General features: G+C 44.3%; 1 protein-coding gene across 2 annotated transcripts in view; it reads right to left on the reverse strand.

Moving 5' to 3' along the window:
• NID2 (nidogen 2) overlaps positions 1–15,354 on the reverse strand; it is a 60,935-nt gene extending 45,581 nt beyond the window's left edge. For both annotated transcript variants that reach the window (XM_077909290.1, XM_077909291.1), the window contains exons 1-4: positions 14,899–15,354; positions 13,944–14,252; positions 4,447–4,679; positions 191–912 (exon numbers count right to left, since the gene is read on the reverse strand). In XM_077909290.1, the coding sequence (XP_077765416.1) occupies positions 191–912; positions 4,447–4,679; positions 13,944–14,252; positions 14,899–15,339 (1,705 nt within the window). In that variant the 5' untranslated portion in view covers positions 15,340–15,354. The remainder of the gene's footprint in view (positions 1–190; positions 913–4,446; positions 4,680–13,943; positions 14,253–14,898) is intronic.
• Positions 15,355–19,044: the final 3,690 nt, after the last annotated feature.

Here is a 19,044-nt window from a genome sequence, read left to right on the forward strand (position 1 = left end):
AGAATCTGCCTGCCAAGATTTATTTGGCAAAGGAAAGCTACTCCATCTCCTGAAACATAGGTTTAAAAGTCCATTCCAATCTTCATTTTGCTAAACATCACACCAACTCACTTGAGAGAAAAATCGCAACTCTGTGCAAACCAGCATCTTAAAAATGAAATCCCAGCACCCAGTCTTCTCAGGCACTTACCCTCCGTGCTGGAACCAATGACATCTTCCACACCTAGCACTTGCCTCCCCTGACCCAGTGGAGTATGAGCTGGCACGGAGTAATTCAGAAGAACTGCCTTTCCTCCAGGATGGGCTGGAGGAACATCCTCTTCTGAAAGCGGTGCCCCTCTACCTGGATGGGGATGTGGGGTTCCCCGGGTAGGATCCAGTGAATCACTTTCTATCTCTGATGGGGCTGGGCCTCTGGTCCCTGGCTGTTCAGAAGACTCCACTCGGCCATTTAAATCTGGAACATCTCTCCCCTCTAGAACTCTCCCCTCTTTGGTTTGAGGGTCCAAGGTGGCAGACTCTGTTTCAGGGTAGGATTGCCCATCACTAGCTGTCAGATGCGGCGGCAAAGGGGAGGCTGGAACAGAATCCGGTGGAGATATCCCACCTCCTCCAGGTCCCAGCTCAGCCTTCGCCTGGAAGGAAACGTCAATACTGCTGTGGCCATTCCATGCTTCCTCAGGTTCACTCGGGGGGTATTCCACTTCTCCCTCATTCTCATCATAATAATCCAAATTGTCCTCAGTGTAGTCACTTTCCAGGGCTGCCTCAGGCCTGAAGGACTGCTCTGGGGGAGGTGAAGGGTGGGCTTTGGTAAGGTCTCCTCCAATGGTGGCTGGCCTGATATTGTCCAGTGGGGAGGTGCTGCCGATATGAAAAGCCCACACTCCAGGAATCCCCAGGTTGCTCTGTCTAAATAAAAAGGAAACGGTGCATAACAAAAGTGTCCACTTACCCACCATCCTACAATGGTGAGCAATTTATTTCAAAACTGAAAGCTATTAAGATCAGATTTAAAGTTTTCCCTAGTATAAAACCAAATAGAACCAGGCCTACATGCTAACTAAAAGGACCATACTGAAATTTTGACATTAGGTTTCAGAATGCTAGACCATCAAATTAGAAATCTCTAAAATTCACATATTTTGTCTAAAATCTGGCTATTTGAAAACGAATAGGGAATGATGGGGTATTTTATGCCTTCTCTACTTTTAACACGCTTGGGAAAATGTATGCTTAAAAATCTTTGCCAAACAAACAATAATGATACATTATTGTACATAATTTTGAGACTTAGTGATGTCCTGGATCCTTAATGTTGGGATTGACTTTAAAATACTTAAAAAAAGATGAATATGGTGAAATATCAACAACTCTAAATCCAGGGGATGAGATTTTGGGTGTTCATTTACGTATTCCCTCAATTCTTCTGTGTATTTTTGAAAATTTAAATGAAAAGTAAAATAGAATATTAAATTGAGGAACATTCCTACAATTGAAGGTATAGAAGGACTTTCTAAGAGTAACAAAGACCTAAAATCATAAAGGAAGAGAACAATAACTTTGCCAACCCTGAACTTACAGCTTCTAGATGGTAAATAGCTTTAAAGATGAACAACTGGACAAATATATTCACATCATATAAAAGGATTGATATACTCACTATATTTTTTCTTATTTACGAGCTCTCTTTGCAAACACTCCAACAGAAAATAGCAAAGGACAGGGGCAGAGAAGTCACAAAGATAGATAAATAGCTATTATACTCCTAATCAAAGAAATCAGAGTGAGAGTATAAACGTTTACACTGATCAGATTCACAAATATTGAAAAGAGGGCTTCTGAGTGGCTTAGTCAGTTAAGCATCTGCCTTGGGCTCAAGTCATGATCCTGGAGTCCTGGGATGGAGGCCTCTGTTGGGTTCCCTGCTCAGTGGGGAGTCTGCTTCTCCCTCTATCTCTGCCCCTCCCCCTGCTTGTGCACACTCTCTCTCTCAAATAAAATAAATAAAAACCTTTATAAATATATAAATAAATAAAATAAAATATTGACAAGCTGCTGATCACAGCTCTATCCTGTGAGGACATACACTGGACATTTTGGAAGGGCAGTATGTTCCTGTTCATCAGAATGTTTAACTGTGTATAGCTTTTCTCAGCAATTCTACTCTTAAGAAGTTATCGTTAGTGGAAATGAGAATCTGAGCAACGTGTGTTCTGTTTCTGCAATGATATTTATAATGAGAAAAATAAAAAAAAACATGTTAAGTGTTCATCAATAAGTTATTATCTTAATGGTATAGTATAACTATGATGCAGTGTTTTGTAGTCTTAAAATGATTAAAAGAAAAAACACACGTATCTTCCTGAATGATACCTATAAAATAGTGATAAATGGGAAAATGTCGCATGGATAGCAAAAGAACCATATTGGTTTTTAAAAGTTTCTGCATGGTCCTACAGTCCTCAAATAACTAACACTGGTTATCACGTGAAATGGGTAGTGATACTGGGTAATTTGTGCTTAAAGTCTGTGCTTTCTTTTTTATGTTAATCATGGATTATACTAAAGAAAAGTCCCTCCCTCTGTACCACATCTTTCTCTGTTCTCATCAAGCAAGTTGGAGATCTCTAGGAAGCATCAAAAATACAAACTGAGGGCAGGCACTGACAGAGGTAAATGCGAGCGCTGCGTGTGTGTGTGTGTGTGTGTGTGTGTGTGTGTGTGAGTGCATGCACATGCGCATGTGTCTCCTAGTTCCAAAGGGTCTTTATCACCGCAGTGGGGAAGCACAACTGCTTTTTCCTGCAGGTTGTTTGGCCCCCATTGCCTCCTGTACCCTGAGTACTGCTGGCACTCTTTCCAATGCTCTGGAATTGTTGATCTGTTTGTGTGTCGCCCCTACCAGAGTGCAGGTTGTTAGTGTGTGCGGGGCCTATGTTTCAGACATCTTTGTATTTCAAGTGTTTGGCCCATTGTGATCTCTCAATAATGTGTGAGGAGAAGAGAATCTGTGGAAAAGTGGAAGAGGAAGGTGCAACCAACCATAGAAGAGAAAGCAAAGAGCTAAGTTTTCTCACAACTGGATTTCTAAAGGCAGTCTGGGTGGAGACCTAAAGATGCCCAAGGTGGGTCATAAGACTGGGAAAGGAGATGAGGATTCAGCACAAAAGAAGTAGTTCAGAACTCCAGGCTCGTGCTTGAATTTTGAACTTGCCCCTGAATAACTCTGAGGTCACAGGCAATCTAACTTCCCTATGCACATTTGTCAAATTGAGAAAAATAGTAGAACTTACCTCCTAGGATTCTTGTGAGTTTTAATTAAGATAACTTGTGGAAAGTGTTTTACATGGTGTTTGGCAAATAACAAGCTCTCAATAAATGCCAGCTCTAAGTAACCATATTTGGTTGTAGGGCCTGCTTGCTGGCAGCCGAGCAAAGCAGATGGCATGCAAAAGTGTAAGGTGTTCCAGGGCTCAGGAATAATGTAATGGAAGGGAAAAGCAGTTAGGCGAGGCTAAGTAACCAGTGTATTCCGCCTGGCTTCTAGACCCGGACTTGGGAAAGAAATAAAAGCAAAGATTTTTTTTTCACAAGCCCTAAAATTAACAAATACCAACTGGTGCTAACCCAGATATGGTACTATGTGGACCGACAAAGAGCAAAGGGGCTTATTACTGCACTAGTAGAGTAAACCTCTGATGGGTCTCAGGAATGTGCCAGCTACCTCATGGAAAACCAACCAGTGTGGTTTCAGTTGATGAAGCTGTACGGAAACCCTGAGACCTCTGAATGCTACCAATGTGTTTGGTTTTCCCTTTGCCCCAAATTACACTATTCTTGACTTAACTTTTAACGTGTATCTGTCTAAATGACTAAATCACAACATCTCCTCCTGTGAAATGATTAACCTGGAAAAATCTGTTATATTACTGGATATTTTTATGTGGCTCCAAGAGCAATGTTTTCCATAGCAAGCCTCAGTGGCTGTGCAAACACATACACACTGTTCTGTTTCTGATGTCTGTACCAAATAGGGCAGAAAGGATAGGGAGCCTTTTATATTTTGGTGAATTTGCTCCTCCCAGGGTCTAATCTAGTTCCTGGTTTTGACCTGAAGCCTCCCTTAGCAGCCACCAAGAGGGGCACCTGGGTGGCTCAGTGGTTGAGCATCTGCCTTTGGCTCAGGTTGTGATCCCGGGGTCCTGGGATCAAGTCTCACATTGGGCTTTCAATGGGGAGCCTGCTTCTCCCTCTGCCTGTGTCTCTGCCTCTCTCTCTCTCTCTCTCTGTGTCTCTCATGAATAAATAAATAGAATCTTTAAATAGAGAGAAAAAAAGAAGTCATCAAGATATTATTTAATGGTGTTATGGCCACTCAAGTTTGGGTAGCTGCAAAGGGTCCTTACATCTGACAGGGAAGGGCTTATGCCCTATGTTACTTACTGGTAGAGATTTTTCACAGACTGCTCAGTGCTAGTCAAGCTGAAATAGGGTCCTTCTCTCTTCAGGTCATCGGTCTCCCCTCGGCAGAAGCCCACCCGAGCAGGAAGCTCGAGCTGGACATTGTAAGACTCTTTGGGGCGGGTTCCAAAGAACTGAAGGCCATTGGCAGGGTAAAGAAAGAGGGCGTAGGTATCAGATTCATCAGATGCCAGAACTGCCTGGAAAGTGTTCAGCTATGAAAAACAAACAAACAAACAAAAAAAAAAATAGGTAAGATTCTTAATTAAATAAGAATAGAGAAAACAATGCAAGCAAAGCATCATTAAAGTATAAAGGGTCTCCTACCTTCTCGGGATTCCTCCAAATTGCTTTTATATATTATTTTCCATTCAAATTCCTCTTCAAGTTATAATTTTATAAGCTATATCATTACCATAATCCTCTTTTATCATTTAGGTCAATACTTGAAATATGCATAGGTAAGAACCATAGGTTCCAAAAATAATGTTTTTAAGGTTTCAAACTTCTCTCATCCAACCGTCTTTAAGAGCAAGTATCAGGCACCTGGGTGGCTCAGCAGTTGAGCATCTGCCTTTGGCTCACGTCGTGATCCTGGGGTCCTGGGATGGAGTCCTGCCTCAGGCTCCCTCTGCCTATGTCTCTGCCTCTCTGTGTCTCTCATGAATAAATAAATAAAATCTTAAAAAAAAAAAAAAAAGCAAGTACCAAAATTCACCTGTGTATTCCCACAATTGCTGTCTTAGTTTACTGCCTTGGGCACTCATGTGGAGCATTCATTCATTCATTCATTTGTGCGTTTACTGAATGCCTATTATGGGCAGGCATGGTGTTAGCCATTGGCCGGCTGACCAAAAGCCTCCATACTATTCTCACAGCCTCTCTCTTTTCTCTTTCATCTGCCTTTTCACACCAGCACCTGAGTTATCTGACTCTCATTTCACAGACCAGGAAACAAGACATGTGGGCTAACAGATCTGCCTAAGGTCAGCCGGCTCTAGAGTCCATACCCTGCACCACTAGGCATCCTAACTCCTTAGCATCCCATTCAAGGTGGTTTCTAACTGCCCCAAACTCTTTCCCCAGGTTTAGATCCGCTGGGTCTTCATCACACTGAGTAATATTCCCCTTTGTGCTTTAACATACTTTAATGCTTCTGTATTTTTGCTCATGTTTCTCTGTGTCTGGAAACCCCCTTAACCTTCTAATGCTGCCCTTCTGAGGTATTCTATGATTCTCTGTAGATTTATTTCTGTTCTCTGACCACCCATAACACCTTTGTGGGTGTTTCTGGTTAGTATTTACCTCCATCTTGCCTGGTTAGCTGTTTCTGTGTTTGTAAACTCCACTTATTAATTCACTTGCACATTAATTCAGCCAAGTACCTACTAAACATGAGGCATTACACTTGGTGCTGAAGAAAATGGAGCAAAGAAGGGAGTCTCTGCCCAGGACAGTCTTATACTTAGAAGGGAACGGCCATGGCTGGAATTCAGGACAGTTACTGTTGAAGATAGTACAGGCCAGATGAGGGTGTGTGAGGTGTCAGGCTTAGGCTGGGAGGCATCACAGAGGCAGCCTGTGAACATTAATAAACACAGGAGGAGCCAAAGCAGACCAGAGTGAGAGGCCAGGAGTCTGAATTAGCCACAAACTCCACACCTAGGCCCTCATAAAATCACTCCTTAAAGTTCAATTTATTCTTGTATTTTCAGCCAGACGCTTTTTGCCTTTACCTATATAATGCTATCTCCATCCATACCCCCAAGTAATCTGTTAGTGGTATTTCCTTATCTTAAACCGGTATTATATTTAGGACTCCTTTCTCTCACTAAATCCCTCTCCTTTTACAATTTGGTAGGGAACTGGGAGCTATTTATAAATACCACTACTTCCTAAATAATGTGACTCTTAGAAATGTTATTTGAAACAATGTTTTAAATAACATTTTAAATAAATGGAGTATTATTTCTCCATTTTGCTAGACAGACAAAAGTAGGCCCCAGAAAAGAACATCATATCTTACTAAATAAAATAGCAAACAATAGGAAAGTGCCTTGCATTTCATTCTGTCCTGGGCCCTTCCCCATATGGTGTTCAGACTCTTCCAATGTTTATTCTTCCTTTCTCCAATGCTTAATTTCAAAGTATAGTTCTGACATTTTGCTTATAGGACACAGCAATTCAGGTGTTAAATGCTTTTCAAGAAAAAAAAGCACACAATCTTTCTTTTTGTTCTCTAACATAGACACACTTAACTTATTTTGCTTTCTTTTAAAGATTTTATTTTTAAGTAATCTCTGCATCCAACATGGGACTCAAACTTACAACCCCAAGATCAAGAATCGCATGCTTGGGATGGCTGGGTGGCTCAGTGGTTAAGTATCTGCCTTCAGCTCAGGGCGTGATCCTGGAGTCCCAGGATCGTGTGCCACACTGGGCTCCCTGCATGGAGTCTGCTTCTCCTTCTGCCTGTGTCTCTGCCTGCCTCTCTCTCTCTCTTTCTGTCTCTCATGAATAAATAAATAAAATCTTAAAAAGAATCGCATGCTTTACTGACTAAGCCAGCCAGGCACCCCTGCTTTCTCTCTTTAAGCTCACACACTTAAAGATGGTGGAGGTAGAGGGCTTTATATTTGTTATCTTTACAGTTGTTGATAGTTTCATCAGCAAAGTTTGACGGTTCCAGAAACAAAAGGCAAAAGATGCTTTCTAGAATTTCTCAAAGCTAGGAAACCATAACTTCTGCCAAATGTAAACAAAGCCTATTCTGCAGTATGTCTATACATAATACATACTATGTCATTGATTAGCGTTGATTCCATAACTTCAGAGTACTCCTTTGGTCAGAATCAACAAACTTCAGCTAGGGAAATCAAAGTACTTGAGGAGAGAGAAAGGACTTGTAACAAGCTAAGCTTTCCAAGCTCCTGGCATTGATTACCTATAACAAATGTAAGATATGAAGAACCCTGGTTCTAAGTTTAGAGAAATTCTGTAAGATAAGGGCGGGGGGGGGGGGGGTCCTATGGATTGTGAGGAACTGAAGGGGATGGGGGAGGAGAGGAGGGAGAAAATAAACAGAGCTGTGAAGGGGAGTGTCTGGCTTTTACTGTGGAGCCTGGGAATTTAGCACTTTATTTTATTCATTCTGTCAGTCAAAAAATCCAGTTTGATGAAAATTTATTCAATGCCTTTTATACGCCATCCCTAAGGCAAGCACTTATTATATAGGTGGCAAGGCTGTATTTAATCTACTTGTCTCCACTGAAAAAGGCTAATAGGAGGATTTTAGATAGAATTTATGATACTAAAGTACAGGCCAAAAGAGTTTGGCTGTTTAAAAACCACCCACACACCAAATGATCACTTTTAGAGTTCTCTCTCTTGGCTCTACAAAATTCTACATCTAATTGCTAAAGAGCATACTTCTTAAAGTCCTGAAGGACTCCTCCTCCCAAAACACTCCTCGACTGGCTTCCAGACCGGAAAGGTCTTCACATTCCTGGAGACCAGTGCCTTTGCAAGAACCACACATGCTCTGTCTCTGAAGATAAACCCTCAGATGGGCTGCCAAACCCTACAAAAGGGTCACCGGTTCCCAACTTCCTCAGGATCCCAGGGAGGAGAGAGGGGCCTTCATGGGAAGAGAAGTAGCACAGAAAGGATCAGGGCCAGTGGCTGCCTTGCTTCAAAGTTTCTGCCATCCTGTTATCAGAGAGAAAAGCCAGAGTTGTCAGCAGGAACCAGGCAGGGTCTGACTCTCTCTTTCAGGTATGGGACATCACCAATCAATGTTGACTTGACACTCGGCAGAACCAGGCTGAGGGATACAAAACATGCTACTTTATAGGCTTCTAAATTTACAATTCATTTAATTAATTTCCAGCCATTTGGCAAAGAAACAGAATGGTGCCAGCCTTGTCTCAAACAGGTTTGCCTATAGTGGCTTATAAAGATTACGATAAAAATTCAGAAGTAGGGTAAATCCTACAGGGGTCACAAAGTTCTCTTTCCAGTCTTCCTTAGGGTCACATGTTCTCTACAGTGGTAGCATCACTGACTTCTGGCCTCCAGTGTTTGGTGTGAGCACTAACCTCCATCCCTTACTTTAATTCTCCACCTCCCAGTACCTGTATGTTGCTGTCACATGCATGATTTCCCCTCATTCATTTTTTTATGCCCTAAATCCTACAGATCCTGCCCAAAATTCAAAGATATATGTTCTTGTCTCTAACGTGACATCCTTCCTGACTCTTAGTCCTTAGGAAAGCTTAAACATTTCATGAACCAATTTCCATATATGTCTCTATTCAGCACATCTTCACAGCTATGTCTTAGCCTCAGGTTAAATGTTTTCGGATAGACCCAGACCTCCCATCTTCTGGACTTCAGCTCCAAAAGTCAAAAAGCTACAATGAAGTCCTTCTACCTCTCATTCTCTCTGTGGATTCACCACCCTCCATCAACGACAATCATCCCTTGAAACAAGTCAACACCCTCTAGTCCCGATGGACTTCCGTTCATGTGTGACGGCTCCATGACTCCATCCATGTCTCCCACCTCAGCTCTCTCAGCCTGCTCCCAGAACAAGGCCTTGCTTAGAACATTTTCTCCTGCCGCTTCATTCTTGAGATCCATTCTTTCAGCCCTTTCAGCTCAACTGACATTCAAGGTCAACAAAACAATCCGCATATCACAAAGATCTGTGTGACCAGTTCTCCATAACTCCCATCCATCCAACAACAACAAAACAATTCTCTCCCTCCCTGCAAACCACAGCTGAAGTAAACAGCAGTCCTCTTTATGTCTCTGTCAACAAGTTCTTTGAAGGTCAATACTGTGACTTCTTTGCCCTGTGAGGTACCTATGACAGTTGAGGAGTCTCAGATCAACTGAACTGATAAACACTATTTGTTCCTTTTTTTTTTTTTTTTTTTTTTAAAGAGAGCCAGAGGGAAGGAGAGAATCTTAAGCACGCTACACATCCAAAGCACCCAACGAGGTAGATCTCACGACCCTGAGATCAGGACCTGAGCTGAAATCAAGAGTTGGATGCTTAACCAACGGAGCCACTGAGGCACCCCATATTTATCCATTTTGTTTTTAGTTGCAGTTACACTTTGCCATTCCTGCAACATCAGGTACAACATCTTGTCATACCCCCCGTGAATATCCATGGAGAGGAAGGGCAACAACTGAAATAGTTTTAAATGGTAAAGATGCCTGTTCCTCTGGTATCTTCAAGTTTCCCAGATAAACAGGGGTTAGTGTGTCAAGGTTTAAGAAAGCCACGTAGAACTCACACAGCCCTTCAGGCAAGGCAGATGACTGCTTGCCAAAATCTATCTCCAAAGAACTATTAAAATAAGAATTCAAATCACAGAGCTCTTTAAAGTATTCTGAAGAACCTTCAATATGGGTAATTGAAAAAACATCCTCTCTCCAAACAGAACCCTTATCTTCTTTTGAAATGAAACAAATTCTGAAGCCAACTCAGCATATGGCAATATCTGAAGAATGATTTTAACTAGAAAAGAGAGCTGGAATCTACAAATCTTCCCGTAGTTCCCACCCAAAAGAGATCAAACAGAAGTTGTAGTTCAGAAAACCTAATATTTAAAGAGTTCTAATGTAAAGGCCTTACATCACTGAGTCCTTACAAGATAGAGAAATTTAAAAACCAGAATCTGCCCCTATCATGCCAACATATAGGAACACAGATTGGCTGAGCAGCCACATCCACTAGGTCTAAAAGAATACAATGACTACTTAAAAACGTCACCTTAGTTAATTCTGACTACAGTCCTGTAAGGTAGGCATTTGTCCCCCATTTTACAGCTTCGGAATCTAAGAATGAAGCTAAGTCATTGCTTCCAAAGCCACTGCTAACCTTTCACAACCCACATCTTCTTTCAAACTGTTTTTGTATTGTCATTGTCTTCACAACCACCCTGAAAGGTGGGTGAAAGAGCAGTATTCCCAGGCTACAGGCGAAATTGAAACAATAAGTAACGAAGTCACCTTTTCTGTATTGTAATTTTTGGTTTCAAATAAGCTGTGAAAAAATGAAATCTTAAAGCTCTAGTGTGATTTCACCATCCCAGCACTTCTGTACAACTGTTCATCTCTCTGACTCCTCTCACTCAACTCAACTTCATCTTTATATTGTTGAAAAAGTAAGACAGGTGCAGCTGAATTCAGAGCACTGGAATGCTAATTTGGAAGTATTAAGGTATCAGCAGCATCCTTGCCAGCCAATTTCATTGCAAGTCCATTTTTCCTTTGAATGAAATATGATGCCAAGTACTCTTCTGATACTAAGATCACATCAAGCCTTATTTATTGGAAGTCTTTGGGAAAAGCACAATTATCATTGTGTCCACCTACATTACTTGAGCCAAGAAAATGGGTCTTGCATGAAAAAATCTGGGCTAAAAGCAATAAGAAAACAAACAAACAAAAAACAAACAAAACAGGCACCTGGCTGGCTCAGTTGGTAGAGCATACAATTCTTGATCTTGGGGTCATGAGTTTAAGCTCCACACTGGGTGTAGAGATTACTTAAAAATAAAGGCAATAAAAAAACTAGGAATCAAATGTGTATTCTAAACTGACCTTTGCCTCATTAAAAGCAGAATTCTGGACAATTGCATTATCTTCTATTTGCCATTATCTGTGAAATGCAAACAGTAATTCTTGTACTTATCTTGTAGGATTGTTGTGGGAAGACAATATGATAAAATAATGGTTTTAAGAATTAACTAGGTAGCTTGAATATACAACATATATAATAATTGTCTTAGTAGTCTTTCCTGTGAGCCCTTACCTTTTCAATATAGACAAAAAAGAACTCTGGGGAAAAAGAAATTCAATCCCTTGCTTAAAATTCTTCAAAACCTGTCCACTGCCAAAGAAACAAGTCCAAACTCCCAGAAGAGCATGATCTGCCCCCACCCCATGGCCTTTTCATCCTCATGCCTAAACACCCTTCCTATTCAGTAATAATGTACCACATGCAATGCCCAAAACACATTATACTTTACAGAACATGGGTAATATGTCACATGCTATTTCTTTGGAGACTGTTCCACTATGCTCAACTCAGATTCAAAACTGCTTCTTCATTAAAACCTTCCCAGATTGAGTTCCCTAACCAGGAAGTAGCAGAGTTAGTCTCCAAGTGAAGATGCTACTGCACTTACCATTTGAACATAATCAATGTCTCCACTAAACTATGAGATCCTTTCACTGTATCTGTACCAGTTCTGAACTATAGTAAGTGTACAATTTGCTGGATGAATAAATCTTAACTATATTTAAATATAAATGACTTATACACACATTTATATGAATATACCACATATAAGATATATGTCTACAAAAAAAGATTGACAGAAAACAATAAGCTATTAGGAGTGGTAACCTCTGCTAATTATAATTATAAATAATGCTTATTTTTTAAGTTTTTACTATAAGTATGTTATATCTAATTTAATTTTTTAGTATTTATTTATTTATTTATTTGAGAGAGAGAGAGAGAATACAAGCACACAAGCACACACACAAGCTGGGGGAGGGGCAGAGGAAGGGAGGAAGGGAGGGGAAACATTCCCTGCTGAGCCAGGAACCTGACACCAGGCTTGATCTCAGGACCCTGAGATCATGACCTGAGCCCAAATCAAGAGTCCATAGCTCAACTGACTGAGCCAAGCAGGCACCACTAATTTTAAGTATGTTTTTAAAACTTATATACAAAAATGAATGAATGAATGTAACATAATAATGGAGAGCCCTTTCTCATTCATCTTTCTCCAGCCCTCCACCTAGCCCAATGCACTGCAAAAGGGAAGTGCCCAATATATTTGTTCAAATTGAGTGTATTCTGTTGCCCTGAATAACTGAAATGTCAAACCCACAACTGTAAAAAAAAAAGTTACTCAAAAAACAAAACTAAATGCTGCCTGACAAAAAAAAAATGAATGTCAAAAAAATCACAAATTCAAATATCTTTTATTTCTAGGTCTTCTTAGATATCTTTTGGGAATATTTTTCTTATTTTTCTTTTCTTTTTTGAACACAAAACAAGAATGGCCATCTTCTTGAACGATTCAGTGAGAGTGAGCAAGCTACTTAATCTTCTAGGGAGGATATATGCCATCTTTCTATAACTTAGAAGCACTCTGATGAGTTAAAATAGAGATAAATTATAAGAGTTTCAGCCCTTCGAGTATGACATTTTAGATTCCGCCTAATTTCACGGGAGGAAAACCTTAACTATTCCAGGAATGAGGCAGTTCCCCATTTGCCAAGCTACCCTGGTTCCACCCGATGTCCATTTAGAGTACTTTATTTATTTTTTTTTTAAAGATTTTATTTATTTATTCATGAGAGACGCAGAGAGAGAGAGGCAGAGACACAGGTGGAGGGAGAAGCAGACTCCATGCAGGGAGCCCGATGTGGGACTTGATCCCGGGACTCCAGGACCATGCCCTGGACTGAAGGCAGGCACTAAACCACTGAGCCACCCGGGCTCCCCCATTTAGAGTACCTTAAATGTTGCTGCCAAATCTAAAGACTGGGAGCTTGGGTTGTTTTACCTTCTCAGGTAGAGACTATAAAACAAATGGAGGACAGTCTCTTACAAACTAGGGAGCATGTAAACTGATGTATGCAGGGCATTTGGCAAAAGCTATCAAGAACCTTTATAAAAAGTATATCCTCTGTGGCCCACCAATTCCACTTCCTGGAATATCAAGTAAGGACATGTGGAAATGTTTAGTTTAAAAAAAAAAAGTGCTTCATAAAATTATTTATAATGATGAAAAATTGGAAATAACCTTAATGACCCCTGGACTCAGTGGCAAATTCACTGGGTGCAATATTATGCAAATAGTATAGATGATTCTATTGAAACATACTCACAATATACTATTTAGTGGGAAAAAAAATCGTTTATAAAACAGTACGTGCTGTGTGAACCCGTTAGTGTTAACAGACAGCGACAGATAAATACAGATATCAATAGGAAAAAAAGAACTCTGGAATATAGAAATGAAAATGTTTAACAGTGATTATCTTTGAGTGGTGGGAAAATGGATGGTTGTTCTTTTTTAAATTGCCTGTATTTGCTGATGTTTTCCTTCAATGAACATATAATTAGAAATAATTCTTAGATACTTAGAGGTGACTCTAAAAATATAAACAACCTAACAGTGAACCTCCTTGTGTTCGGAGGGCCTTCCGCATCTGGGCTGGGCCCTCATACTGCCTTGCTTGAAGCAGTCACCCTCAGGTCCACCTTAGAGGGCCCTTGGAGAAAACAGCCTTCTTCGCTTCCAAGCCACGTCAGCCCTGGGCCACCCGCCCATCCCTCAGGCTCAGCACGGGAGCAGCTCCAAACCCGGGCCGGGGGTCCAGCCCAGAATTCAAGCCCACCCCTCCGCTGGCCCAGCGGCCAAGCACCCCGGGTCGCTCACCTCTCCTGAGGGCGGCGCCCGGCTGGTGGCCTCCTCGTAGGCGCCCACCTGCTCCCAGGTGACCAGGAAGGCGTGAGTGGGGGTGAAGCGCGCCGCGGTGCGCGGGAAGCCTGCGCGCACGTAGCGGGCGGCCTGGCCCAGCACGGCCAGGGACGTGTCCTCACGGTACAGGACCCGGCCCCTGCCCTGGCTCGTGTCGATGTCCGCCAAGAAGGGGGCGATGGCCGGAAAGTCTGTGGGGAAGTCATCGTCCACGTACTGGGTCTCCCTAGGGAAGTCCTGAGTGGAGATGATGCCGTTGGTGCCCACCTGTGGGAGGAGGGGGACAGAAGGTGACGCTCGCGTTCGCGGCAGGAGGCCCACGGGCGGCCACCCTGCTGCGCACGGAGGGAAGGCAACGGCCGGGGGCCTGACGCTCCCCCCTCTCCACCCTCTGGGAACCGGCCTCCGGATTCAGGGCGACCAGCGCCACTGCAGCCGACGTCCCACCCGCCACCCCAACCCACAGCGCGGTGCGATGGGTCCAGGAATCCCCCAAAACTTCTGGTCCACGTGTCTTCCCACTTCCCGCACAGCGCGGGAGAAAACCTCCGGGTCCGAGGGGGGACCGGCCGGCTCTGCAGAAGCGCGCAGCCTGCTCGCGGTCCTTCCTGGAAATCCCACTGGCCGCCCCAGCATCCCCACCTCCTTTCCTGCCTGGGACGCTTGTGTGGCTGCGAATCTGTGGGTCTGAATTAATGCCCTTCCTCTCGAGGTAAAGCAAAGCAAGCAGGTCAGCAGCATCGCTGCAAAGCCAGGTCCCACCCCGGGGGCGCTCGGGGACAGCCCGGCGTGCGTTCTATTTATTTCCTCCCCTTGGAAAACAGGGGCTCGGGGAGATCCACACTACATCGACCCGTGGGAAGAAGCTGCGAGAAATCTGCCGGTTTCCACACCAAGCGGGGGATGGACTTACGTAGAGGTAGCTGAACTGGGCTTCGTAGAAGTGCAGGGGACTCGCCAGCTTCACCGCGGCTGAGCTTTCGTCGTCGCCTTCCTGCAGGAGCTGGTCCCCCCGCGACTGCCCGTAGGGGAAGAGCTCGCCTGGGTGCAGCGCCGCAGCCCGGGCCAGCAGCAGCAGCAGCAGCAGCAGTGGCGGCGGCGGCAGCGGCGGCAGCGCCAGTCGCCGGGCTGCCCGGTCCCCCCGCATGCTGGCTCGGCTCCTGGGCTGCCCCGCTGCAGAGCGCGTCCCCGCCCGGCCCGCCAGGCCCGCCGGTCCGCTAGCTGCGCCGCGCCAGCCTGCAACCTGGATCCCCGCGGGCGCCCGGGCGGGCCGGGACTCCGGGCCCTCCCAGCGCGCTGATTGGCTGCGGCCCCCGGCAGGGGCCCAATCACCGGCTCGGGGAAAGTTCGACATCTGGTTCTTATTAAAAGTTTTCCGCGGCAGCGGTCGCCGGAGCGGCGGGGCTGGCGAGGTAGAAGCCTCGGGCCGGGGCTGCCCGGAGTGCTGCTCCGCCTCTTGCCTCCGCAACCCGAGAGCTGCCGGGCTCGCTCCCGCCCTCCTGCGGGGACTGCTCCGCTAGGGTCGGCGAGCCCCTCCCCCGAGACCAAATGGCCCGCGAAGTCCGAGGCCAGCGGCGCTGCAGGAGCGGGGAGCTCCGCGCCAAGGGGGAACCCCGCAGCGGCGTGTGCAGCCCCGCCAGGCTGGCAGGACCTGGGTGTGGGGGTGGAGTCCCGGGTGCCCCTGCTCTCGAGGCACTGTCGCGGCCGCAACTCCCTTGCTCCACCCAGAGACGCCCCGACGAGAAGCGCGCCTTTGTGTGAAGCCGGAATGAAGGCTGGGGGCGGGGGTGGAGTGCAGGGGTGGGGGTTCTAATTCCTAAGTTCCGACCCCCATCCAGAGGCTACCACCTGGGAAGACTGGGCTACCCAGCCGAAATGCCCACCGGCCTGGGTCTGCGTCTGCGTCTGCGTCTGGGTCAAGAGAGCGCTGTGTACCTTTCCCAGGGAAAACAGCACTTGGGAAGACCATGAAACACGACTGTGTGTGATCCGCTCCACGTGGGGCATGGAATGAAGCATCCCATTTGGGCACCAAGCGGAAATGGGCGTGGCGCTAGGGAGCGGGGGGGGGGGGGGTACCTTCCGTCTCTCACCCGCTGCCTTGTGGGCACAGGGGTTGGCCTTGGGGTGGGCAAGAGGGTAGTAACCTGAGTCGCTCCCTGGGACTGGAAACCAGCTGCTAGATGTGGGGGAACCCCATAAACCACAAACAAACCCTATGTGAAGCATCAGGAGCCAGATGAGATTTTATTACCACTTTTATTATCAAGAGCTTGAAATTTCCCAGATAGTCTGTTTTCTCTCTCTAGCCCCCATGGGGTCCTTGGAAGCAAAGGTATTTAAAAAGAAGGGGGAAAAAAGCAAACCCTTAGAAATGCCTTAAGGGATGTTCAAAAGACAAATTTCTTTTTGTGGGTGTTTATTCCAGTTATACAAATCCTTCTGGGCCCAGAGGGCCAAGCCCTGAAAACTTTGAAGATATCAGACGGTGAGTCTCACAGTATCAACACAAAATGGAAAACTGGCCCGAAGCAGTTTGCTTCCTCTGACTGTGATGAGTTGTATGCTTGTTGTTACAAAAATGTATTTATACTTGCACATGTATGTTCTCATTTCTATGGGAAGTAGGTATTTTCACTGTACTGAGGAGAAAATGAAGGCTCAAAGACATGACATGATTTGACCTAGCCAAAATCAGCTAAAGTTACTCTTTGATATAAAATCCTTCACCAGCTTTCTCTAGGTTTTCCAAATCTCTCAATTGAGCATAATAAAAATCGCTAACATTTATTTGGTGGTAATATAAGCTACCATCTATAGGCTAGTGGCCTAAAATGACTCCCAAAGATCCCCGTTTCATGGTGCTCGTTTCCTTTTAAAATCCTCTCCCCTGGAGTGTAGTCTGGCCTGATGACTTTTAACCTATAAAATGTGGCAATAGTGTTGAGAAGTCACTTTAGTGATTAGGCTACATCTGTCTTGGCCACAGATTCTCTCTTACTGACTCTGATGAAGCAAGCTGTTATCTTGGGGAGGCCCACATGGCAAGGAACTGAGAGCAGCCTCTGGCCAATGGCCAGCAAGACACTGAATTCTGCCCACAACCATGTAAGGGAGCTTGGAAATGGATCCTTCTCCAGTCATGTTCTGAGATGACACCTCATCTCTGGCTGACACTTAGACTGTAGCCTTGTGGAGATCCTGAAGCAGAGGACCAGATTTTGGACCCAATGTGGGTCTCAGAAACTGAGAATTTAATAAATGTGTGATGGTTTGGGATAATTTCTTAGGCAGCAATAGATAAATGATAGAGCTAGACACTATGCTAAGGAAACCAAGACTTAGAGTTAAAAAAAAAAAAAATCAGTTAGCTATGTGGCTGCTAACTACCAGAGCTGGGATTTGAACTCAGTTCTGTCTGATTTCTAAATGTCTGCTCTGAAGCACTAAATCATATTTCCATAAGGCCCTTTGCAAGGTAGTTCTAGCCTACTTCTCTAACTTCAGTTCTGGCCACAGCTACCATTACAGCTGAGCCTTTAGTTCTCAAATGCAATCTTCCATTTTATGGTACGTAACGCCTTCACATGATAGTCCCTCTACCTATCATGCTTTTCTCAATCAATCTCCTCTACCCATCACTCATTCATCCTTCAACACTTGAAAAAATCTTTCTCTTTCCGGAAACTTTCCCAAAATCCACAGTCTGATTTAGAATCTCCATGTGCCCTGTGTGTGCCATTATCGTATTGCCAATCACATTGTATCTCCCATATTCCCTGACTGTCACATGTCTTCCTCACCCTCACCACCACACTGTGAGGGCAGGGACTTGGTCTTATTTAGGGCCTGCTGCAAGGATTACACCGCTCATCGCTCATCTGGAGAAATTTAAGAAATGTTTGTTGAATAAGTGAAAACCAGCAAGGCAGCCTGGGGCTAAAATCCATGTCTGCTGACACAAATGAAACATTCTTTCCCCCATACCACCTTTCCTGTTAATCTGACCTGAGTTTCGTAATCCTCTTTACTGGGCTGTAAAGCAACTCATCTTCCACTGTTTTTCAGTTTTTGTTATTTTTTCATTCATCCATCCAACAATTATTTTCTGCAAGTTTACCATGACAAACACAACTCTGCAAGATGTATTGGATTATAAAGTATGACCCCTGACGTCAAGAAACTCTTAATCTGGTCAGGAAAATGAAGTATAAATATGAAAAAAGCAACACCACCATGTAGCATAGATTCGGCAGCAAAACAGGCAAAAGGAGGGGCACTTGGGTGGCTCAGTAGGTTAAACTTCTGTCTTTGGCTCAGGGCATGATCCCAGGGTCCTGGATGAGGCCACATCAGCTTCCTGCTCCATGGGGAGTCGGCTTCTCCCTCTTCCTCTGCCTCCCCCTCTGCTGGGCTCTCGCTCTCTCTCTCACTCTCTCTCAAATAGTTTTTTTTAAAAACAGGCCAAAAGAGCTGTTGCACTGAGAGGATGTCACTAGTTTTTAATCTGATGCCGAGTACAGCGAAGGGGCAGGGGCTGAAATAAGCAGTTCTGGCTCCTTGTCTGCTTAGAGTGGCCGAATTCTTCTTGAAATACGAGGCTATAGACAGTTGTGCCTGAGCAGACATTCCTTTGAGCCCTTATTCTAATATTATTTTTAAAAGACTATGGCACCAAGTGGTTTCTCCTTTAAAATGTCACTCTGTGTCTTGAGGAAAAGAAAAAAATCTGTCATAGTAATTTCACTGGTCAAAGTAAATACTGAAGAAATACCTCTCTTGTATCCAGTTCCAGAGTAGAATTTCCATGACTTGCCAGACTGGCTGAAAAGGCAGAGGCCCCTTTTGGGTTGGCGGTCAAAGAGGACCTCTATAGATGTTGAAGTCTTCTTGGATTGCATCTTCACGGTAGCTCTGAGCACTATTACTTGAGAGGTAAGATGATTCAGGTGCAGGACTTTTTATCCCAAGCCAGGAATCATACCAGACACCTTGCCAACAGACCTCATCAAGAGTCTCCATAGTTATATTTTTTTGTGTGTGGTTATATGTCTGTTAT

The sequence above is a fragment of the Canis aureus genome, chromosome 9 (genome assembly GCF_053574225.1).
Source record: "Canis aureus isolate CA01 chromosome 9, VMU_Caureus_v.1.0, whole genome shotgun sequence".
Taxonomy (NCBI): Eukaryota; Metazoa; Chordata; class Mammalia; order Carnivora; family Canidae; genus Canis; species Canis aureus.